Here is a 25,136-nt window from a genome sequence, read left to right as displayed (position 1 = left end):
CACCTCCCAGCCTTCAATGTGGGACTGCAGCTGCTCCAGGGCTTCCAGCTTCTCCATCTGCCGCTTGGTCTCATTGATGTTGGAGCAAACGGTCTTCATGGCCTGCAGGGCACTCTGGACCGCAGGGTGGTCTGGGTGCTTGCCGGGAGTCCTCTTGGCCAGCTCCTGGGGTAGAACAGAGGTGGGGAGAAGAAAGCAAGACATCAGTCCAGAGGAGACCCAGGCCAGAGCTGAACCCAAGAAAACAGACAAAAACTCCCTGCCTGGTGGACATTATATTCTAGCAAAGGAGATGAGCCAAAGAAAACTCAGGTATGGAATCTAGTGTCAAGCAGTGGTAAACACTAGAAAGACAAATCAGAATGACGGAGAGGGAAGCACTGTTTCACAGGGAGGTCAGGGGAGGCCTCTCTCTGGAGGTGATGTTTGAGCAGAGACCCTGGATAGAGCAAGAGAGAGAGCCCTGCAAAAACCCGAGGGGAGGGCCTGACGGGCAGGGGGCACCGTGCTGCAAAGAGTCCAGGGTGGGCACACGTCTGGTATGTAATGAGGAACAGAAAGGAGGCAGTGTGTCTGGGGTGGAGTAAATGAGAGAGAGAAAAACAGAGATCCACGGTCACAGAGGTGGCCCCAACACTGCCCCTTCCCAGGCCCGGTTTTCTTATCTGTAAGATGGGTATAAAAAATACCCCACCTTCACAAGGATATGGGACTGAGCATGTAAAGTGGCTCTTAATCCATGAGAAGCCCCCTGCCCCCACCATTTCGCACTGCCAGCTCTTTCCTCTCAAATTCAGACACAGGCTGGGACATTGCAAAGGCCAGGCCAGTCTTAATCAAAGATTCCAGCCACTAAGTGTGATGGGAGAGGAACTGAGGAGGAAGGGATTAGCTGGGACTTGAGATATCAGGGAAGATTTTTCAGGCCAAATTACCCAAATCACCCAACCTCCCCTGCCAGCCTTTCATCCCGAACTGTGCTGGCAGAGATAAGTTTCTTTAATCATCTGACCCAGAAACACGCCTAACAGCTCCAGTCTCTCTCCTATGCCCTCTCTCTCTGCTCCCTTGACAATCCAGATAACGTCCCCGCAGATGTGACACTCTTATATCGTAGTTATGAGCACAAACGTAGGTTCAAGTGCTGACCCTACCCCTCACTGTCTGGGTGACCTTGGGCCAGTCCCCTCTCCATCCTGGGTCTCGGCTTTATTATCTGCAAACCCGTGATGATGAGGATGATGGTGATGACGAAGGCAGCAATTAATGTCTACTGAGCCTTTGCTCCACGTTTTTAAGGTAGCTTCCGTTTTGAGGCACAGCAAGAAAGCCTTAGGCCTCCAAGAAGTACAAGGAGGAACTGGGTTTTGAACCCAGGCTGTCTGGTACTTCTCATGGTTGTGGTAAGGGATAAATGAGGCACTATAGGAAAAGCACCAAGTACACATATAGTAAGCACTCAATATATGCGAGCCATTAGCATTCTCCTTGCCGTATGACAACAGGCTAGCTGTAACTGTGAGCAGCAAACTGCCACAAAAGGGTGTTGTTCTGAGCACTCCCTGGAGAAAACAAACTCCAAACACATCCCTTCTCCATTCACTTCTTTTCTGCCCTGCCTGAAAACAAACGTCCTCCTTTCTGAAGACCAGGTCCTAAGATTCCCAAGGCCCAGCTGGTCTGCATCATCAGGCCCCTGGGACTTTGCTGAGCTCTTGCCATGCACCCAGGCAATGTGCCCAAAGGATGCAAAACAAGGGAGATGGAGCCCTGCTCTTCCTCTGGAGGCCCCAGCAATGAGGCTGGAAAGGCACTTCCCCGGGGGCTTGAGAGAGGCCCAGACAGCAGCGCCATATGCTGAAAACGCTAGTGGTCAATCAGAGAAGCAAGCCCGGAAGGCTTCAGGAGGAAGCAACACGAAAGCAGGCAGGGCACCCAGGGCCAGCTCTGCTAATGCGGAGTGTATTTCAACTCATTCTTCACTCAGCAAATACTGGCTGAGCAACTGGTGCGAGCCTGAGCCATGGAGGCTGGGGAGAGAACAAGACGGTCCACTGGGAGCTCATGGTCAAGAGTAGACCAGTCAACAAGGTAATGACTATTACTACTACCAACAGTAACAACAGCTAATATTCAGCGAGCCCTCATGCACCTGTCAAGCTCGTTTGATCCTCACATCAACCCTATTAGGTAGGCACCGTTATTCTTCTCATTTGACAGATCCAAGACCTGAGGCACAGAGAGGTCAAGCTGTTTGTTCAAGGTCACACGTCACACAGCACATCTGAGCCCACCCAGTCTAACTCCAGAGTTTGTGCTCTAAATTCCCATGCTATTTACAACTTTTAGACAGTGAAGTATGAATACTTTCCTCTCAAATAAATGTATAATTTATATGAATTAAAGGGACAATGAGTGAGGGAAGTGCCATGGTCTGAGAAGATCTCTCTGGAAAGACAGGCTTGCGAGCAAAGCTTGAATGAGGTGAGGCCACAGGCTGCACCGCGTCTGCAGGAATAGCACTCCAGGAAGGAGAAGAGCACGTGCGAGGGCCCTGAGGCAGCGAGAAGCAGCAGGGAGGCCAGCAGAGCTGCAGTGGAGCGAGCAAGAGAGAGGGATGGACCATGGATTCAGACAAGCATGCTAAGGCCAGATAACGTTAGGCCGTAGTGGGGTGTTTGGGTTTCCTCCCATGAGCACAGGGAGGTGATGGGGGGATGAGCAGAGACCTAACACCATCCTCTCACCCTTTAAAGGACCTCCCTGGCTGCTGACAGGAAGATGCACGGGATGGAATGTGCAGTGAATATAAAGTGGGAAGACCAGTTATGGCTACTGCCAACTTCCAGGCAAGAGCAGAGGGTGGCACAGAAGCTCTGTGCCTCATTCACTCCGTGCACACATGTGTCCACTCAGCCAGGCTCCAGTGTACCTGGCCCCATGTGGGCTCTCTGTTGTGCACAGATGACGGCAGACACTCCCCTAAGCCCTCCTGGAGTGGTCAGCCTGCTTGTAGGCATGTCAACAAAGTTACAATACTAGACCGCGATCTTATGACCGTATTCAGTAATTCCATTCGATTCAGCAAAGCTACCCCAGACCCGGGTTCCCTGAAGTGGTTTTTGGCATCTGGACCTTTGTGAGGCCAGCCAAGGCCAGGGAGTGAATGTGGCCAGTCAGCTCCCGGTGGGCAGGAACAGAGGCTGCCAGTTAGTGAGACCCCCGCCCCAGGTTCTACCCATCATCCCTCTCATCGAAAGCAGCGGTCAAATGACAGTCCGAGGACCCAGTCCAGCCCATCACTTGTTTTTGTAAAAAAAAACTTGTATCGGAACCCAGCATCCTCATTCATTGACATATTGTCAGTGGTTGCTTTTACACTACAATGACAGACTGTATGGATCCCAAGGCCTAAAATATTTACTAGCTGGTCCTTTAATGGAAAAGTTTGCTGGCCCTTCGTTAAAAGCAACAGAACTGATTCTTAGTTGAGCATAAGGGCACCTGGAATAAAGGCCTCACGCCCAGTCTGCCTGGACACTAGGTTCTCGTGGATGGAGTGTAAGCAGAAGTGCCAGGTGCAGTTTCCCTTCTCCTTTCCCTCTTCCTTGGCTGGAATATGGGCATGGTGTAAGCACCTGCAACCTCGGTGGTGAGGGCCACTCCTCAGGGCTGGCAGAACTTGGTGCTGTCAGCATGGAGCCACCATACTGCCCTGGACTGCCTTGACAAAAAGAAGCTTAGATGTTGTTTAAGCCACTGTTGCTTCGGAGCTCTGCCACTGCAGCTAAAACATATCCTATTACAAAAGACCCCACTGTGTTGTGGCACTTGGGATACATTCACCACGAAACCGCGTTCTTCCTTCTGCTGGCTCTGTTTAGCTTGGCCATCAGTGAAATTACTTTGCCTCCCAATGGCCCTAGCAGGCAGGTGCTTCTACTATCCCCACCTGACAGATGAGGAAGCTGAGGCTCACAGAGAGGCAAGGTCTACTGCCCAAGGTCAGGGACAGCTAAATGGCTACACGGTCCAGCTCCAGAGCTCACATTTCTGAATCACTATTCTGTGATTCTCCAGCCTGAGGCCCTGGGCCACTTCCCACCTCCCCCAACAAATAGGAAGCCCTCACCACTTTTATTCTTGAAACTAAAACCTGACGGGCCCACGGCACCCCTCTGACGGGCACTGCCACCACATCGGCTCCTCCCAAACCCTGGATGTTGGAATCTCAGTGATTCTCCTCCAGGGGTTCCCCGTGGGGCTGCCGACACCCAGTAGTTAGTAAAAGTGAAAAAAAAGGCTGCTTCCCTTTTCTGTCTGGCTGTCTCTATCTCTATTCTTGCTCTAGGTCAGTGGTAGGGGTAGGGAATTGAAACCAAGCAAGGCCTGGCCAGGCCCAAGGCTGGACCAAACCCGCAAGGGAAGTGTTAGCTTTGGTGTCTTGGTTCACAGGGGTGTGTTGGCTCCACTCTGTTGAGCTTCAAAAAATGAGGGCCCATTCCTGCCTCCAGGCCTTTGGACTTGCTGCTTCCTCTCCCGGCACACTCCTTCTCAAGATCTGAAGAAGTAACAGCCAAGCATGGTGGCTCATACCTGTAATCTCAGCACTTTGGGAGGCCCAGGCGGGTGGATCACGAGATCAGGAATTCGAGACCAGCCTGACCAGCACGGTGAAACCCCGTTTCTACTAAAAATATAAAAATTACCCAGGCATGGTGGTGCACACCTGTAATCTCAGCTACTTGGGAGGCTGAGGCAGGAGAATCGCTTGAACCCGGGAGGCAGAGGTTGCAGTGAGCCAAGATCATGCCCCTGCACTCCAGCCTGGGCAATACAGTGAGACTCCATCATAAAAATAAAAATAAAAATAAAAAAGAGGCAACATAGTACTGTATAAAGATAGGCCTAGAGATCAATGGAAAAGAATTGTAGCCGGTGGGCAGCAGTTCCAGACCAGCGTGGGCAACACAGAAAGACACCATCTCTACGAAAAAATTTTAAAAACTTAGCCGGACACAGTGATGTGTACCTGTAGTTCCAGCTTTTGGGAGGCTGAGGAGGGAGGATCACTTGGGCCCAGGAGTTCCAGGTTACAGTGAATTATAATCGGGCCACTGCACTCCAGCCTGAGAGACAGAACAAACCTGTCTCTATTATCTCTTTAAATAAAAAAAAAAAAGGTGGAGGTTGATAGGTGCAGCAAACCACCACGGCACATGTAGACCTATGTAACAAACCTGCACATTCTGCACATGTAGCCCAGAACTTAAAAAAAAAAGAAAATCAAAAGTAAAAATCAATGCATATCAAAAAAAAAATAAGAGTCCAGAAATAAATCCTTATGTTTATGGTCAGTTAATTTTCCACAAGGATGCCAAGGCAATTAAATGGCCAAAAGAACCATCTTTTCAACAAGTGATGTAACTGAATATCCATGTGCAACAAAATTAGGCTGGCCCCTTCCTCACGGCACACACAAAAATGGACTAAAAATGGATCACAGACCTAAATGTTAAGAGCTGAAACTACAAAACTGTCAGAGAAAACATAGAGGTAAACTCCTTGTGACCACAGGTTAGTAGGCAAAGTGCTCTTAGATACGACCAAATGCACAAGCAACTTAAAAAAACATAGATAAAGTGAATTTCATTACAACTTAAACTTTTGTGCTTCAAATGATACTATCCCACTGTGAAAGCCAAAAAATAAGTAAAATTAAAAAGGAAGGGAAAAGACAATTCGCATAATGCAGGAAAATAGTATCAATTACACATCTGATGAGGAACTTGTACCCAGAATATATAAAGAACCCTTACAACTTAACAACAAAAAGATGAATAATACAAGTAAAAAACAGGCGTAGGACTTGAACAGACATTTCTCCAAAGAAGATATACAAATGTCCAATAAGCAGACGAAAAGATGTTCAACATCATTTGGGAAAATGCAAAACAAAACCAAACTGAGATACCACTTCACATCTACTGGAACAGCTATAATCCAAAACATGAATAACAACTGTCGGTGGGGATATGAAAAAAACAGAGCCCTCCTACATTGCTGGTAAAAATATAAAATGGTGCAGCAGCTTAGGAAAGCAGTTGGGCAAGTCCCTTGCGACACCATGATCCAGCCATACCTGAAGCCATCTATCCATGGCTTTTCAGTTATGTGAGCCTATTTATATTTTACATATATATGTTGTGTAAGTCAGCGTGGGCTAGTTTTTCCATCTCTTATTTGAAAACGTTGCTACTGTTTCAGAGTCTCAGAGAGAGTGCACAGATATGGAATCTCGAAGGTGTCCCAGTTAGTCTCAGACAGGCATAAAATGTGGGTGTCTTCAAAGCTAACGAGAGCTTGAGCGATACTAACAAAGGTCTAACATGCGAAAGGAGGGAGGTGAGGAGCTCCTGCCCAATTCAGAACTGAACAGACTGTCCTAATAAATTAGAATAGAGTCACGTTCAAAAGAGACATACTATGGTACTGAAAACCCCGGAATCCATATCCAAAGTGGAACAGATACGTGAACTTCCAGGACTTGGCCCAGAGAAGAGTATTTCTGGAAGGAACCCAAGAGATGCTTGCTTGCTCGCTAAGCATCTTGGGAGAACTACATGATGAAGAGGCCCAGTGGATCTGTAAGACCTCAAGGAGTCCTACGGGATCTGTGCAAGAGACCACTGTTTGGATTAATCCATTCTTACACCACTTGGAGCTTTCTCACAAGAGAGGGGGCTACCTTGTAAGGTAGTAAGTTCCCCATCAATAGAGGTATCAATGATAGATTCACGCCCACTAATGCTTTATTCTAGCTCAAACCCAGTATCAGATCATGAAATTGGAAAGCCCTGTGGTCAAGAGAATGGGTGCTGGGAAAAGGGAGGCGTGGTCTCTACTTCGCCTCCACCACATCTCAGCTGGGTGGCCTTGCACAAGTGACCTCACTTCTCTAAAGCCAAGTGTGCACATCCGTGAAAGAGGCTAAGACTCACCCCCTAAGGCTAATGTAAAGATCCAATGGAGTGATGAATGTAAAAATCTTGGTACCCAGAAAGGACACAATATTTATCATCATCATCATCGTTATGTCTGTGGTAATAGTGACTATTTCTTATGATTTCTGTATAGAAGGAGTAATAGTGAAAACAGAAGTCGTGGTAATAGTCCTAATAGCTAGCATCTACCGAGTACTTACTGTGCACCAAGCACTGCTCGAAATTTAAGTGTATTAAGTCATTTCATCCTCAAATCATCCCAGTGAGGTAGGTACTATTATCATCCAACTCTATATATGAGGAAACTGAGGCACAGAGAGGTTAAAAGCCTCTTGCCCAAGGCCACAGAGACCGGAAGTGAACTTGGCAGATGCCAACCACATCTACAGGCCCCTCTAAAAACAGTAATAGCTGGAAAAGAACACCCCCAAATCAGACTCTTAGAATACAAAATGTCTGAGCAGGGCAGGTCCTGGGGATCCTTCAGAAAAACTGAGAGTGGGGAAGGGAGGGGTGTGCCAGGACTACCCTGTGAACCAGCAGCATTAACCCCTCCAGGACCCAGGCTGAGTTGCCTTCCCCAGCATCCACCCCTCGAGCCCTATGTGGTTTCACGAGTGAGGCCCCAGGCAAAGGCTTCCTAGAAGAGAGGATGTCGGCGCAGAGAAGCCTGGGCTTCCGCGAGATGCCTCACCTCCCTCTCACCCCTGCAATCACATTTACTCAAAGGATGTCCAAAGGTGTCCGCTCTGAGCAGCCCCTTCATGTCCCCAAAACTGTGTACTCAGCTCCCAGCACGGCCATAAGAGGCAGCCTGAGGTGCAGGGCCTCAAATTCCAGGGCAACAAAACAAGCGTGGCTAAGGCCAGCTCCTACTGGCTCACTCAGCCTCACCCAAGGCCCAGATCACTCAGCCTCAACCCAAGGCCCAGGAGAGGACTGGGAGAAGAACAAAGGGCTCAGAGGAAGAGGAGGTGGCAAGGAGCGAGGAGGACGAGCTGCAGAGGCCCACTGCTTCCACCTGCTTCTCTCTTGGGCCATGGAGTCCAGGAGAGGCCACCCCAGCCAGCTCCCAGTGCGGATCTGTGACTAAAGCCTGACCTTCCATTCTCCCAGCCACACAAGGAGGGTGTGGGATCCATGCTGAGCCAGTGGGCCTCAGGCTGGGACTTCCTATGCAAATGCTGGGAAAGGCACGCTCTCCTCTTCCTGGGTGGGCACGCTGGTCACACACAGGCCTGAGGCTGCTGGTGACCAACGATGCCACTGTGAGAAAGCAGCCTCCTGAGCACAAGGCTGGCACTGAGGGAAACACAGCAGGACATGGAGAAATGGAGCCAGGACAGTATCGCCTGAGCCCTGGATGCAGCTGTGCCTGAAGTCAGACCTACCGTCGGTCTTTTCTGTTTTCTATTCTTTTTTAAAACGCAAGTTTAATTAATAAGTTCATAAAAACAATAAAGTAGATTTTCAGTCACTGGCAAGCAAAATTGTCAGAAAATGAATCCATAAACCCACAGTGTGAAAACAAAGCTGCGACTGTCACTGGAAGACGTGACAATACCCACCATTCCCTGTGAGTTGGGGTTGGTGGGGGTTGGAAAGCCATACTGTCCTCTCCACAAACAGAAAAAGGCATCTCATGGAGGCAGGGAGGTGGTGTCAAGCAGAACAATACCCACTTTCTGGGGACACCTCAGCCAGCTCCAGGAAGGGGTTGATCCTGCACTCAGTGACTTGCCTCCAGTCACACAGGCCTGCCCAAGGCTCTGCCATCTAAGCTCAGGAAGCCTGGCTTGCTCCTGTACCCACAGTGCTGAAGTCCCCTGCGGCCATACCTAGGGTGACAGCAGAATGCAAATGAAGAGGTGCTAAGGATACCCACCACCACTTAAAAAAAAAAAAAAAAAAGGAAAAGAAAACAAGAAGCGAAAAACATCTGTCCAAAAAAGTCCAAGAGAACCCAGAAGTGAAGAGCTGCCCAGCATTGCAAAAAAAACCACAAACACCCTCCATGCATGCAAATAATATGCAGATTTCATGTAAATGTATTTCCAATTTTAACAATTTCAGCTTCTGCTGCATGTCTAGGAAACTGTAGTCCCACCAATTAGGAATTAGCAGGAGAAAGGAAACAATGCTTGTGGGTTTTAAAAACTCCTTTCTTCTATTCAGAGGAAAGGTGGGTAGAGTGGGAAGTGGGCTTCTATCAGGAAGTTCCTGTGATCTTGGACAAGTTGCCTCCCCTTTCTGTGTCTATGCCTCCTGGCTATGCAAGGTAGTGATGAGACTAAGCTAAATGCTATCGCCAGCCTCTGTCAACAAAGCAGAAGCTCTGGCCACCCTGGGCTTGCGTTTCCACCTTACAGTAACAGTTGGCTGGGCTGAGCGGTGGCTGCTCCTTAGAAGGGACGAGTGCCCTCTAGTCTGCCACAGTTCCCACCCACCTCGCTAAATTACAACCAAGCTACTCACTTGTTTCCTGCACCTGCCCTGCAGGTATCTGTGTTTGTGACCCTAGGTTGGTAGGTCTCTACTGACCCTCCAGGCTCTGACATTCAGGAGCTCTATATCCAACCTTTCAAAGAGGCCCTAGCATGGCTCACCATAAAGTTCTATACCTCTTGTTCCCACTTCCAGGCTCTATACAGGCATTTCTCTAGAGAAAAGGGTAAAATGGTAAGAGATGGTGGTGATTGATGGTGATGGTAATGGTGGTGGTGGTAGTGGTGATGACAGCTATAAATTCCAACTTAGTGGAAGCAAAAATAAATAAAAATAGAAGAAATAAAGGAAAAAGAGCAACTAAGCCCCAAAAAACTAAAACAATCCAAAATAAAACATGGAAAGAGGCAAAAGCATCAAAAAAAGAGGATACACAGAAATCAAAAAGAAGGACGGCAGAACCAAGTTCAAATATATTAATAAACACAATAAATATAAGTGGACTAAATGCTCCTGTTAGAAGATATTATTAGATCAGATTTTAAATTGAACTCTATGGAGTTAACAAAAAAAGCACCTGAAGCCTAAGGATTCAGATAGGTCAACCACAAAAGGAGAAACAAGATATTTCAGGAAAACACTAGTCAAAAGAAACTTAATGTAGCTACATTAATATTGGAAAAAACAGATGCTGAAACAATAAAAGTAGCTAATATTAAGCACATCTCACCTTTTTACAGACATTTTTCATTTCATCGTTATAATAACCAGTAACTAGGGCAGTATTTCACAGGAGAAAACTGAGGCATACAGAGTTTAAGTCAGATTTCAAAGAGGCAATGCTAATAAGGTCAGGAGCTAGGATTGATAAGCATAAAAACCATTACAATATTTGAGTCACCAACACTGAACAAACATGACCATTTACTCAGTAATATGCAAAATGCTTTCATGAGTTTTCTCATGCATTGTCTCATCTGATCTTCACAGCAAGCCTAGGAGGTAACTACCATGCCCATTTTACAGATGGGAAAATGGAGACAACACAGAGAGGTTCAGCAACTTGCTCTTGGTCACACAGCTAAGAAGAGGTAGACTTGGATTTCTGTATTCACTCTTAACCACACACAGTGTAGGAGAAATTAGAATCCAGGCTGGACCCCACAAAAGGTGATCTGGGAAGGCTCCTTCGAAGATGGGGCATCTGAGCACGGCTTCGAAAGGAAGAGGTGATGGCAGGACCACCCCCCGACCAACTCCCCAACAAGGGGTGTCCCGAGGTTAGTGCTCACCACACAGGAAAGAGCCTGAGCACAGGCTGACACAGGTTGAGTCTCTGGAGCAGCTGTGGGCGAGGTGTTGGTGCTTGGCCCGAGAGACAGGATGAAGGGGTGGGCACTGTGGTTGGGGAAGGATGGGGTCAGGGTAGAGGGGGCTGCAGTGAAGAGATCTCTGACTTCCTGTCCTTTCTCAGCAGGACGGTGACAATGCCCAATCCCCAGCAGATGAGGAGCTCACTGTGTAACATCAGTCAGACAAAAACTCCAAAGAGAGAACCCAAAGTATCCAGAATAACAGAAGGACTCTGGGAAATCAAAAGGACAACTGTCCAATAGCAAACTGGCAAAGGATGTGAAAAGGCAACTCTCATGAAATGCACCCACCTCCACTGCCACCACCAGGTCCAGACATCTCCTACCCGAACCACTGAAGCCAAGTACTTCCTGGTCTCCCTGACTCCACCCTGACCACCCCACGGTCCATCCTCCACACCCAGCCAAAGGGACCCTGTTAGAACTAAGGCAGATCCTGTTCCTCCCTGCTCAGAACCTTCCCATGGCTCCCGCCTTACCCAGATGGAAAATAAAGACCTCACAAAGGCCCTGACCTGGCTCCATTACCTCTCTAACCTTCCTCCCTCGCTCTCTCCCTATCCTCTCCTCTCCAGTCACCCTGGCCTCCTCACTGTTCCCCAGACACACCAGGAACAGTCCTGCCCCAGGACCTTTGAACTGGCTGTTCCCTCTGGAACAATTTTCCCCGAAGTACCTGCTTGACTTCCTCCCTCACCTCTTTCAGGTCTTTGCTCAAATGTTTCCTTCTCAGTCCAGCCTTCCCCGACCACATTATCTAAACCTGCAACCCCCTGAGTGACTCCTGGTCCTTACTGATCTTCTGAACCTGATATTTATTTTTTCCACAGCATCCAAATATTCCATCTAAACAAGCATACACATTTCTTACTCATTTGCCACCATCTCCCCCAAGAAGAATGTCCCGTTCCAAGGGGACAGGGGTTCAAGCTGGTTTTGTTCACTTTGTACCCCTAGCACCTCAAGCAGTGCCTGACACATAATAGTTGCTCAATAAATAGGTGGTGAATGAATGAATGGCTTCAAAAACCCTAAACACTGCAGCACCAACTGTGGCTCTCTCTTGGAGGACACTAGGAAGATGGAAAGGCATTTGCTAACAGAGTAGTATTCTACTGCGTGAGTCACTGTTTTTTAATGTTGGCTTCTCCCCTCCCTCCTCCACCCACCCCACATAAAGTTTGCTCTGGTGCCACCTAAAATCTTCTGGAAAGCTATGAGTAGCACACGTCCATGCTCTGCGAAACATGTCACTCCCAGCTGTCCCCCTTCACTGAGAATTGAGGTCAACACCTCCCTGACAATGGACCTCACTCAGGCCATCCCAAGAGTGCTGACCTCAGTATCGGCCACTTTCCTCCCAGCTAAGTAGACAGAGGTAGCAGCTGAATGACAAGGTCCTTGCGCTGCACTTGGGTGACAGCTGCATCACCCACAGACAGACATGGGAGGTGCAGGAGACACCAGCGGCTGTGCACCAGACCCAAGGCTGTACCCCAAGCAGCTATTCTGCGGAAAACATCCCTGGACGCAACGCCACTACAGCAGCTGTTCTGAACGGACAGGTCCCAGGATGTGCCCTGTTGGGGCCCACAATGTTTAACAAGTTCTGAATCAAGCTGATACTTGGACATAAGTAACTTTCACCATAAAAGTCCCAATTTCTGGATTCAGAAACAGTTGGCAAGAAGACAGGGGTGGCCTTTCCACACATTCACTAAGTGACCAGGGGTATCTACCGTGTGCAGGCACCATTCCAGGCACTAGGGAAACAGGCCCAAATCCCTGCCTTTGGGGAGCTGACGTCACAAAACCAATCAGGACACCAAGCGTCCCAGGACAGAATGTGAGCCAGCTGTGAAGAAAGATAAAAGCAAGGTGAAGGGGACAGAGAATGGCAGAGGCAGCTCCTCTATCGCAGAGGTGGCCAGGAAAGGGCTCGGGCGGGAGGCACTGGAGCAGCAGAAGCCTGACAAAGATGAGGAACGAGTCTCAGGAGACATGGGGTAAAATGTCCCGGCAGAAGAAAGGGCAAGTGCCAAGGCCCTTAGGCAGAAACCTGCTTGCTGTGTTCACAGAGCTTCAGGAAGCAAGCCTGGCTGAGCAGAGACGGTCAGAGAGGATCATGGGTGAGACCGTGTAGGACCTTGCAGATGGCAATGGCAAAGAACTTGGACCTTATTTGGAGTGAGCAGAGAGCCCCGGGAGGGTCGTCTGGGGAGAAGTGACATGAACTGACTTCGGTTTAGCTGCTGAGCTGGGAGCAGCCTGCAGAGGACAAGAAGAGGCAGGGAGGCCCGCTGGGGCTGGGGCTGTGGCAGTGGCCCAGCACGTAGGGACTGAAGGCATTCGGAAGCAGCTGGACTCTGGACAGAGTCTGAGAGCAGAGCCGACAGGACCTCCTCATGGCGAGACATGGGGGCGGGGAAAGAGGGACACCAAACGTAATCCCAAGGTTTCGCCTGAGCAACCAGAAGGACAGAGGGACTGTCTGCTGAGCTGGGGATGGAGAGGTGGGTGGGGAGGTGGTCTGGGGAAAGGCATGAGTATGCTCGACAAGAGATGCCTGCCAGACACTCAAATGCAGAAACTCAATGGGCAGGAAGACAAGTCCAGGGTCTAGAGGAGAGGTCCAGGCTGAAGTCATCCACATGCAGACGGACTTTAAGGCCATGGGAACATCCACACAAATCCCGTACATGAACCTTCAGAGCAGCGTGACTCACAACAGCCAGAAAGTGGAAACGACCCAAATGTCCGTCAGCTAATGAGTGGATAAACACAACGTGGTCCAGCCACACAACGGAAGATGATTCAGCCACAAAAAGGAAGGAGGCACCGACACACTCCAATGTGGCTGAGCCTTGAGGACATGAGTCTAAGTGAAGCCAGCCAGGCACGAAAGAGCAGCACTGTGTGATTCCACTTGGAGGAAATATCCAGAACAGGCGAAGAACTGACAGAGGCACAAAGCAGACGAGTGGTCAGCAGGGGCCAGAGGAGGGGCAGATGAGCCGTGAGCGTTTATAGGTCTGGGGTTTCTTTTGGGGGTGACGGAAATGTTCTAAAATTATTGTGGTAATGGTTGCGCAACCCTTGAGTATACTTTTTTTTAAAAAGGCCACAGAGTGGATAAGGCCACCACAGGAGCAAGTCTAGATGGGTAAACGGCCAAAGGACTAAGCCTGGGGCCCATCTCTCCTCAGAGGCCCCAGAGACGAGGAAGCAGTAGAGGAGACCAAGATCAAGTGGCCAGAGAGCTGGGGGCAAAGGTGGCAACTGCCCCCGAGACAGGATGTGTCCCCTGCAGTCGGCCCCAGGATGGCCCCTGCCCCTGCCACACACTCCAAGTCCCTGCAGGGCCCAGCCCAAGGCTGGAAGCTCCAAGGGGCAGGGTCCGGGTCTGTCTTGCTCACAGCTGTGAAGAGCGAGCAGCAACACAGATGTGCGCATCACCAGGAAATAACTAAGAGGATCAGTGACAGTTGGGCCCCCCACCGGGCACCTGCCAGCTGTGCACCAGGGGCATCACCCCAAACCTGAATCATTTCCCTGGCAACATGAATGGAAAAGTCAACAAAGCCTGAAATGCCAACTGTCTATCCCGCGCCTGGGCTGAAGAGTCGAGATAGAATGTTCCGGCTATTCTTAGGCAACGTTCAAGTTCAGCATTTGGGGGCTGTTCCCAAAAAGGCTTTTATTCTCGCCTCTTCCCTCTTCCTACCCAGGCTCCTCAACCTGGGTGCCCACCCCAAGTGGGAGTTCAGCTCAAACAAGGGGGCTCAGAGGGCCACAGGGACCCCTGCAAGGGTGTCGGAATCTGGAGAAGCCAGAGGGGGTGGGCTGGGGGGTTGAGCTCAGCTGCTTCAAGTTCATGGGATCATCTTTGAAAATCCACTGGAAAATGTGACAGAAAGGAGGAACTCCGGAGGCCGGGGGACAGCGCTCCCCTCAGCCCTGGGTGTTTGCTGATGCAAATATTCCCGCTCTGGTGCCAAACGCCGGGCACACTGAGCAGTTCTGTCAGGCAGGGAGCAAGGCATGGCCCCAACGGGAGTCTAAGGCCTTGCTTGTTCTCTCCTAAACAGCACCCCCCACCCTGCAATCTCCTACTTGATAAACACAGCTAGAGACCAAGGAAACAAGGCATGCCCCCACGGAGCGCAAGTGGGCAGTGTAAACAGCCATCTGGCCAGGACAGCGAACCGCGGCCACCCCATCGCCATTTCCTGCGGGCCATTTCCTCCGCGGGTCGCCGGGCGGTTCCTGCCCCTGCTCTCTCTCTGTTCTCCCGGGAATCCAGAGCCCAGGAATCCCACCAGACCAAACTCTGGTGCCTGGGGAGATGGGAACAGGCCTCAGAAATGCCCGGGCCTCACATCGAGCTTAGAGTCCACAGTACACACAGGTCCAGCCACACCGTGTGTTAAAATATGTCACGGAAGCTGCAGTTCCAAGTGCCTGCTGGAACCCAGACTTTCGCAAGATCCAGAAACCAAACCTCAGTTCGGGCTCTGGACTATGGCTGCTGGTTCTTCTCATGGGTCAGATGTTCAAGATTTTGAAATCCAGAGAAGAAGGAGACCAGTCTCAAAACAAAGGGCCACCGACCTTAGACCCCATTTAGGGAACTGAGAAGGGGCAGCATCACTGATACTCCAGCACTTTGGCAGTTTAACTTCCCAAAATGCTCTCAACAGGCAGTAGAGCCATATGGGTAGGGGTGGCCCTCTGGAATCAGAACGCCCGGGTTCTAATCATGATTCTGCTGCTTATCTACTATGTGGCCTTGGACAGGCCACTTCCTTTCTCTGTGCCTCAGTTGCCCCATCTCCAAAAGGGGGCTAATCACAGTGCCTGCCTGGCTGAGTTGCTGTTAGAACTAAGTCCATGATTACTTATCATAACAACCCCATAAGTACCATTAATACAAACCCTATGTTTCAGTGAGAAACTGAGGCACAGGAAAGGATAGTGACTTGCCCAAGGTCACACACTCGTAAATGACAGAGAAATCCAAACCCAGACTGCTTACGGCTACAACGCCTGGCTCTCATCCAGGGGTCAGCACATTTTTGCTGTAAAGGGCCAGATAGTAAATAGTGTAGGCTCTGCTGGCCACATCCACTCTCTGCTACATATTCTTCTGGGGTTTTGCTTGTTTGTTGGAACAACCCTTTTTAAAAAAGAGTAAACACCATTCTTAGCTCACAGGCTGTACAAAAACAGGCCATGGGCTGTATTTGGCCCATAGGCCACAGTTTTGTCAACCCTGTCTCTAACCACTACAGTACACTGTCTCTTAATGCTGGCAGCTAATCCGAGTTTGAAAGACACACCACACAGATCACACGAAGCACATCTGCAGGCCCGATTTGGTCCACAGGCTACCAGTTTACAAGTTTCACCCGAAGCTTCTTCCACACCCAGGTGAAGACCTGAGCTACAGCATTTCCAAGACCTATTTAGGGATCAAACCCATGGCAAGAACAAGTGCTGAAGCTCCTTTCGAGTTTGCTGGAGATCAACAGCAGGAGCAGACCACAGGAGGCATGGGAGAGCTGCGTCTGGCCCACCCCCGTGGCGGTGCACGGCAAAGGTGTGTGTTTGTGGGCAGAGCTGATGGCCCCAGGGTCTGGCCCAGCTCAGAGGCTCCAGCATCACCCACCTTCTCCAGCAGAAAACCAAGAAGAAGAATGCCCTGGTACTCTTCCCCTCCCCTTTTGCTTCCAGTTCATGGAGCAAAAATACACAGGCCCCTGTGAGAAGGTGTGTGAATGAGGCCCCACCAGCCAAATTAATCCCCCGGGGAACCCGAGACACAGCTGCCTTCAGGACAGAGCCAGGACAGGCTCCAGCCAACAGCCATTTTGTTCAGCCATTTCCAAGGGCTGAAACTCTGGGCTGAGAACAGAGGAAGGTGGAAGAGCCATTCCCCGGGCTCAGGATCTGTCCAGCAGCCAGCACGAAGCCTAGAATCAAGACTTCTCCATTCCCACACAAGCAGCAAACCTTCCGTGCTTTGCCGAGCCAAGACGAAGCCAGGGCTGGTGGCAGGGAAGGAAACAGCAGGTGTATGGATGGCTGCATTTGCCCAGTCAATGCCTATGCCTGCCCTCACCCTGCCTTCCACAAACAGCTCAGAGGTTGGGCAGGTGGGGTTCATCTGTCCTCACTCATGGCCTGTGGGACCCAGTAATTGGTTCAAGGTTGGAGCACATGACCCAAGTCTGAGCCAATTAGAATTCTCTTGCTCAGAATCATTGGTTCAAGAGTGCAGCACCTGACCCAGGTTTCAGCCAATCAGAACACAACATTGCCCTGCTCACTGTCATTGGATCAGAGTGGAGTGTGGGACATGTCTCAGCTAATCAGAGCACAGCAATAGTGATTGGTTCAGGGGTAAAGCACGGGTCTAAGCTGACTGGAGGATGATAAATGGTACATGCAAAGGCTTCATGTGATTGGTCCAGGTCAAAGCACATGACTCGGGCCCAAACCATTTGGCATATGACCTTCCCCTGGCCGCAGATGGCCAAAGACAGAACGAATCTGAGCACTTTCCTCAGCTCTTAGTAGAGAGGTTCACTCTTTCCCACTGACCTTAAACTTGAGAGGATGTGAGGCCAGGAGAACCACAGCCACCTACCTGCTGCCACACTGAAAATAAGCCTGAACGGTGGAAAGCAGAGTGAACAAGAGAGAAAGAGGCAGGGTCCTGGTTTAAATCCAGCCCAGTCCAAAGCTGACACTGCTGCTAGACTTCTCAGATACTTGAACTAACAAATTTTATGTTATGCTGAAGTCAACGCGTTTTCTGTCACTTCAAATATGGGAAAGTCTCACCTTAAGGAGGAGCGGGTACTTGCAGATCCTCTGGATCGGAGACAACAGGTAGCCTTCCAAAGGGATGTCCGTAGTCTTCCGGCCTCCCAGAAGCATGCAGCTCTGCAAAGGGACAGGAGACCTTCATGAAACCCACCAAGGAGAGCACAGGGACATGGCCACCCTCAACCATGGGAAACGCTCTCAGAGCACGGCAACAATCACTTGGGAAGCGATTTAGCACCCCCTAGGATAAGTGAAAATGTGTATCATTTATAAGCAACACAAAGCCTAGTGGGCCAAATCTTGCCTACTCCCCATTTTGGTAAAGTTTTATTAGAAACACAGTCACATCCATCACATTGTCTGTGGCCCCCTACAAGCTACAAAGGCAGAGCTGAGTTGTTGAAAAAAAGGCCGTATAGTGGCGAAACCTAAAATATTGACTATCTGGCCTTTTGCAGAAAAATTCACCCATTCCTTTTCTAGAGAAGCTTTCACATATACACACCAGGAGACTCAAAAATGCCTTGTTTACAACAGTAAAAAATGGGACGCAACCTAAATATCCATCACCTGAGAATGGAAACATCTGTATTTTTGTTTCAGTCTGTTTGTGCAGATTTATACAATGGTAGCTAGCTATACAGCAGTGAAAATGAGATAACCAGGGCCACAAGTAGCAACACGGGCGAACCCCAAAAATGTACTCTTGTGCAAAAGAAAGAAGGATATGTACAGTATGAAACCATTTATAGAAATCTTTTAAAGACATAAAACTAGGTGCTGTTTATGGAAAGCATGTATGAGGTCAAATATAAAGACATGCGTGTTAAAGGAATGCACCCAATTCCAGTGGGGGTTCCCTCTGTGGAGGGAGAGTTTCGGGTTGGAAAGAACTGGGAATCTTCAACTGTTACTGAAAATGTTCTAGTTCTTTACCTGGGAGGAGTGTACGTGATTCTGTCATATGCATACCTCTAATCTGGCTTGCAGAGTTAAAAAGTGCAGCTCTCTTAGGAATGGAGTACCATTACCCTAACTCCCACGCTCACCCCCAAGCTCCTGTCCACATGAATCAATTCAGTGTCGTCCATGTCAGTACTTCTGCCCTGCAGCCCCCTTGCCTCTCTCGGCTCATTCCATGCCTCTTGTCTGGAATGTGTTCTCTTCCCCAATAATAAAAATAATAATAATAATACTGCCATCATCCATCACGAACACTGACCAAGAGCTAATCATGTTTCCAGCAGGCCTCTAGGGCTCCCGACCACCAACCACCCTATGAACTGAAAACTATGATTATTCTCCTCTCACAGCTTAGACCCCTGGGGCATGAGAGGACCCCAGAAAAGTGAGTCACTGGGACCTAGAACCAGGCGGGTTGACACAGAGTCTGGGATTGAAATCATGATGCCCGTGTGCCCTTACCCCAAGCCCACCCATGCACCAAGGCCAGCCCAGCCACCCAACCTGACTTCTTCCTCCTGGAGCCTCCATAGGTGGCTATTTGTTCCACGGGGCTCTCAATCACATTACAGGCACTGTTGCTCCAACTGAAGAATCCGTTTTTGTTTGGCAGGAACCATGAGTTCTGCGGTGTTTCCCTGCCATGCCCCTCACAGTCCTGGGTCCCTCGGGCTCACTATGTGCCCATGATGTGTAAGTGAATGAACTAACCAACTAACTAATGAAGGAACAACCCACCAGCACATCCAGCCATTCCTCCTCGACACCACCCTGGCAAAGTGGAAATGAATCCAGACTCTTAGGAAAAGGGATTCCCATCCTATCATTTATTCATTCATTCAACAAACACACATTGTGTGCTGTGCACAGCTCCAAGCACCGGGGGACTGCCCAACGAAACAAATTCCCTGCTTATATTCAAGTGAAAACAAGACCATAAGAACCCATACCGTGTGCCCACCATGTGCCAGGCACTGTGCCTCGTGCTTCACATACACATAAAGTTCATGCCAAAAGCCTAAGGAAATAAGCATGGACCACTGTCCCCTACCACACACGGGGAAATCATGGCACAAAGAGCTGGCCCAAGTCTCAGAGCTACCTCCACTGCCTCTTAGGGATCACAATAGGCCCTGCCTGGAAAAGCAGAATTCTGGGGACCCCAGGTCCCAGCTCTAGCTGAGCTGAATGGCCCCCACCCATGTTTACCCCTGGCACAGATGGGGGATTGAGGCTGCAGCAGCTGGGAGATGCGGGCCCCACGCTGTTCACACTCAGGCCTTTGTCCTAGGAGCCAGCACTTGCCACAAGCTGCCCTGGTGATGTCAGCTCTGGGCAGAGTGCAGGGTGCCTGGGGGTGGGGAAGTGCTTTCTAGAAGCCCCCAGGGCTTGGCGGGAGAAGGGTCCAGGATCAAGGAATTTTCACAAGATTTTCACAGCCACCAATGACATTTCCCCACAAACATTCTAGATTGTTGTTTCACTTTATTTTCTTTAAAAAAAAAAAAAAAAAAAAAACTGGCAAACACACACAGAGCTAGCATTCACTATTCTCATTACATTTCAGGCACTATGGGAAGAACTTCTGAGAAGTCCTTAAATGCCCAAAATTCACAGAAGTGATTCAGGTGAGGCGTCAACCTCATGGTCTTCCCAACCTCCTAATGGCAGCACGTTCCTGGACTGTCCTGAGTCCTCCTTTCTGTCCACGCTGCCCCCCGGCTGATCCCACCCTGACTCAGCTTTTTTTCTTTCTTTTCCTGGACAGAATCTCATTCTGTCGCCTAGGCTGGAGTGCACTGGTGCAATCTCAGCTCACTACAACCTCCGCCTCCTAGGTTCAAGCAATTCTCCTGCCTCAGTCTCCTGAGTAGCGGGGATTACAGGTGCCCACCACCACACCCAGCGAATTTTTGTATTTTTAGTAGAAACAGGGTTTCACCATGTTGTCCAGGCTGGTCTTGAACTCCTGACCTCAGGTGATCTGCCTGCCTCGGCCTCCCAAAGCACTAGGATTACAGGTGTGAGCCACCGTGCCTGGCCTGACTTGGCTTTAAACACCATCTTTCCTTATATTGGAAACACTCAGGTTTCATCTCTCCAGCCCCTAAACTCCAGACTAGAATCTCTGCTGCCCACCCAACACCCTGCCTGGATGTACTGCAGGTATCTTAAACCTCACACATCCAAAAGGGAATGTTTATTTCCCTGTCCTACCCTAGCCTGCACCCTCTTGGGAAAATGCAACTCCATTCTTCCAGCTGCTCGGGCACAAAACTCTCAAGTCACATTTGACTCCTTTCATTCATTTATATCCAAAGTCAATGATCAGGCAAATTGTGTCAGCTCAGGCCTTCAAGCTCTATGTGAATCCAACCACCTCTCCCACCATGACCACGCTGTTCTCAGACACCATTGCTTCCTGCCCGGACATTGCAATAGCCCTGCAGTCGGTTGAATGGTGTTCCCCAAAATGCCAGGCCCCCAACAAAACCTCAGAATGCAACCTTATTTGGAAATTGGGTCTTTACAGATGTATGGTAATTAGTTAAAATAAGGCGATGCTGGATTAGAGGGGAACCCTAAATCCAATGACTCATGTCCTTATGAGGGGAGAAAGACACAAAAGGCGGCCATGTGAAGACAGAGGCAGAGACTGGAGCAATGCTGCCACAAGCCAAGGAGCACTGGCAGCCGCTAGACAGGATCCTTCCCTGGAGCCCCAGGAGGGAGCACCCACCGACACCTTGATTTCGGACTTCTGGCCTCCAAAACTGAGAGACAATCAATTTTGTTGTTTTAAACAACCCCATCTGTGGCAATTGTCCCGGTCCCCTAGGAAATGCAAACAAGCCCCTCCCTGGACCTGCACTTCTACCCAGATACTGACAGGGGGGTCTTTCACCATGCAAATTAGTTCCAGTCATGCCTCTGCTCAAAACCCTCCCACGGCTTCCCAACCCACTGAGAATAAAACGGAACATTCTGTAAGGCAATGCCATGAGCTCCAACATGAAGGGATCCCACAGAGCGATCCCACAGACATCACGCTGCACAAAAGCAGCCACACACACACGTATCCTGAATGATGCCGTTCACAGACGATGCTAGAATAGGCAAAACTAAGCTTTGGTAAGAGAAATCAGCAGAGAGATTCTGGAGGTCTGGGGGCCATGACTGGAAAGGGGCAAGAGGGAACCTTCTGGAGTGATGGGAATGTTCTTCAATCTTGGTGGTTCCATGCTATAGACATATGTAAGCATTCGTCACCCTGGGGGTGCACTTACTGCATAGATGCTACACTTTAATTAAAAAGCTTCTTTAAAATCTCATACTTGGACTGGGCAGAGTGACTCACACCTGGGAGTATACTCCCAGCACTTTGGGAGGCCAAAGCACTTTAGCCCAGGAGTTCAACACCAGCCTGGGTAGCACAGCAAGACCCCATCTCCACAAAAAAATTTTAAAAATTAGCTGGGCATGGTGGTGCACACTATAGTCCCAGCTTCTCAGGAGGCTAAGATGGGAGGATGGCTTGAGTCTAGGAGGTCGAGGCTGCAGTGGGCCATGATGGTGCCATTGCACTCCAGCCTGGGTGATGCAGCAAGATCCTATCTCAAAAAACAAAAACAAAACAAAACAAAAAATGTCAGACTCTTTCCATTGACTAGATGCTCCTTCATCATCTGGCTTCTTTCAATCTCTCTGACCTCATCTCCTCCTGCTTTTTCTCTTACGGCCTTCATTCTGGTCTCCCTTGGCTTTCCTGCAATTCTTCAAACACAACCCTACCGCAGGGCCTTTGCACATGCAGGTCGTCTATCTCTCTGAAATGCTACATAGCTCCTGCCTCTCTCTCTCCTTTACTTCATCCACGTCTCTGCTTACATGTCACGTAAGATGCAGTTTTCCCAAAGACCAATCTAAAACAGCAGCCACCACCCTAACTCCCTCAAAACATCCTGTCACCCTTATTTTACATCCTCCAGAGAATTTAACATCACATTATCATTGAAGTTCCCCCAACTAGAATAGCCACTCTATGAGAACAGGGACTTTTCTTGCCTTGTTCACTGTCGGATCTTTAGACCTTAGAATGATCCCTACCACAGGATAGGTGCTTAGTAAGAAGTTGTTGGATGAGTAAATGAATAAATCATCCCCATTTTACACACAAGAAAACTGAGGCAGAGAAAAAGAAAGTCACTGCTCCACTAGTCTCCATCACTCAGCTGGTGCCCAGCACAACATGGATAGAAAGCCAGATTCTGTCTGTTTCCAAAGCCTTAATGTCCCATAACAGACTCAAGACAGCTCTTCTGCAGGTGGCCAAAAGCTGGGAGACGCCAGTAAGGAGGGAGACAGATGGCACATGTGCTGGCACCCCACGCATCCTCCCCTGCCCAGCCCGGCCCACCCAGCTGCCGCTACGAACAGGGCAGTGTGACCCACCAGAAAGACTGCTTGAGAGAGGGAGGGAGGGAGGGAGGGAGGAGGAAAGAAAGGAAAAAAAGGAAAGAAGGAAGGGGAGGGGAGGGGAGGGGAAGGAAAGAGAAAAGAAAGAGAGAGAGAGAGAGAGAAAGAAAGAGAGAGAGAGAAAGAAAGAAAGAAAGAAAGAAAGAAAGAAAGAAAGAAAGAAGAGAGAGAGAAAGAAAGAAAGAGAAAGAAAGAAAAAGAAAGAAAGAAAAAGAAAATTCAGCGAAAGAAAGAAAGAAAGAAGAGAGAGAAAGAAAGAGAAAGAAAGAAAAAGAAAGAAAGAAAAAGAAAATTCAGCGAAAGAAAGAAAGAAAGAAAGAAAGAAAGAAAGAAAGAAAGAAAGAAAGAAAGAAAGAAAGAAAAAAGAAAAGCAAGAGAAAGAGAAAGAAAATTCAGCCCTTCCCTTCCCACACCCTTCCCACATCTTCCTGCTTCCCAGGACCCAGCTGAACCTGAGGGAATACCCTCAGAGGGTGGGACCCTCAGCCAGGGAGCCCAGAGCCTGGGCAGCAGGGACTGTTGCAGGGTCGTGCTGCCTGCAAGCCGACAGGTCACTGCAGACATGGCCATTTCTGTCCATGTGGGGTTTGCACTAACATGACTTCGTCTTTGCATTCTGCCCAGACTATATTATGAATGTAAGTGCAAACACAGAAATGTGAAGATGTAGATACCGGCTATGAAAAGCAACAGTGCTGAAAGCTTAATTCACTTGAGAGAAAGATGGAAATCAGTAAATCAGTCCGCCAATTTGCCCTTCCTCAGATGTTCACTGGAGCTGGGCCAAGCAACATGAACTCACTTGTGAAGGAAACATACATTTGGAATCGAAATTCTGGAAACACTTTGTTGGATACTGTGCGTGAAGGAGAAGTGCAATTAGGGATATTATTTTATAGTTTAGCACTGTAGGAATGTGGTTCACACCCTGTATGCTATGTTAGCTAATTGTTCTACTTTTATGTGCTGAATTCGCTGTGTGCTGTTGGGAGAACAAACGGTATGGGGGAAGAGATGTCTGTGACCAAATGAGAAGGGATTCAGAGGTGAAAGACTGGGACTGAAACCCAGGATAAGCTCAACCACTTTTCTAGTATGGACCCCTAGAAAGTCACTTAATATTGTGAAGTCATCAGAATCACCTGTGACAAAGGCTATGCAGTGTCCCCTAATGTATTCTTCTTCCACAGCAATCACATTTCTAGCTGGGCACATGGCTGCCCAGAATAAAGCCTATATTTCCCAGTCTTCCTTGGATCTAGGGGTGGCCGTGTGGCTGAGTGCTGGCCAATGGGACGTGAGGGGAGGAGATGTGTGCAGCTTCCTGTGGCGCCCTGAAAATGAGAAGGGTATGCTCTCCTTCCCGCCCTCCCTCCACCCCGCCACCTGGAATTGGGATGTAGTCAAAGGTCATCTGAGACCAGGTCAATGAGCACCATACCCTAGGGCCTTAGCCCCTGACACTGGAGCCACTATACCAGCCCCAGACAGTCTGCACCCACACTGTTAACAAGAGGGAGAAGTAAGAGTCCACCTTGTTTAAACCACTGTCCTTTGAGATGTCTACAAAGCAGACAAATGTTTATCTTGACTCATACACAACAGATAGTGGTCTAAAAGGCTCAAAGGAGGTCACAAATAAGAATCCGTTCTACACATAAGCGAGACTCTCTACAAGTATAGGGAACACCATCATGGATGTCTACAGTTTTTCCTGACTAACATCCATTCCCAACTTACCTGCATTCCCACAAATGCAAACCAACTGCTTTAGGGATCCACTCTACCCTTAGGCTCTACTGTATGGGTAGACCTGACCCCATCCTCCATCTCCAGAAGTGACCAATCAGAACACCACCACCAATTACTCTGTCTACAGCAATTGGTTCAGGGATAAGGTTTTGAGCCAATGAGCATCAGACCTAGGATTTTTGCTGTTACTATAGGGAAAGGGAAGTTCTCTCAGCTATCCTGGAGCTGCTCAGCTATAAGCCTGGAGGTATAAGCCTGGAGCTGCCGGGGACCACCCTGTTACCACTTGGGG

At 49.2% G+C, this 25,136-nt stretch overlaps 1 protein-coding gene across 4 annotated transcripts in view; it reads right to left on the bottom strand.

The window, feature by feature from the left end:
• LOC105470708 (phosphatidylinositol-3,4,5-trisphosphate dependent Rac exchange factor 1) overlaps positions 1-25,136 on the bottom strand; it is a 205,284-nt gene that overhangs the window by 84,043 nt on the left and 96,105 nt on the right. For all 4 annotated transcript variants that reach the window (XM_011722913.3, XM_024789407.2, XM_071079166.1 and 1 more), the window contains exons 5-6: positions 17,669-17,770; positions 4-165 (exon numbers count right to left, since the gene is read on the bottom strand). In XM_011722913.3, the coding sequence (XP_011721215.2) occupies positions 4-165; positions 17,669-17,770 (264 nt within the window). The remainder of the gene's footprint in view (positions 1-3; positions 166-17,668; positions 17,771-25,136) is intronic.

Source organism: Macaca nemestrina, chromosome 15, assembly GCF_043159975.1.
Source record: "Macaca nemestrina isolate mMacNem1 chromosome 15, mMacNem.hap1, whole genome shotgun sequence".
NCBI lineage: Eukaryota > Metazoa > Chordata > Mammalia > Primates > Cercopithecidae > Macaca > Macaca nemestrina.
Note: the sequence above shows the minus strand (reverse complement) of the source record. Positions and strands in the feature narration are given on the sequence as shown.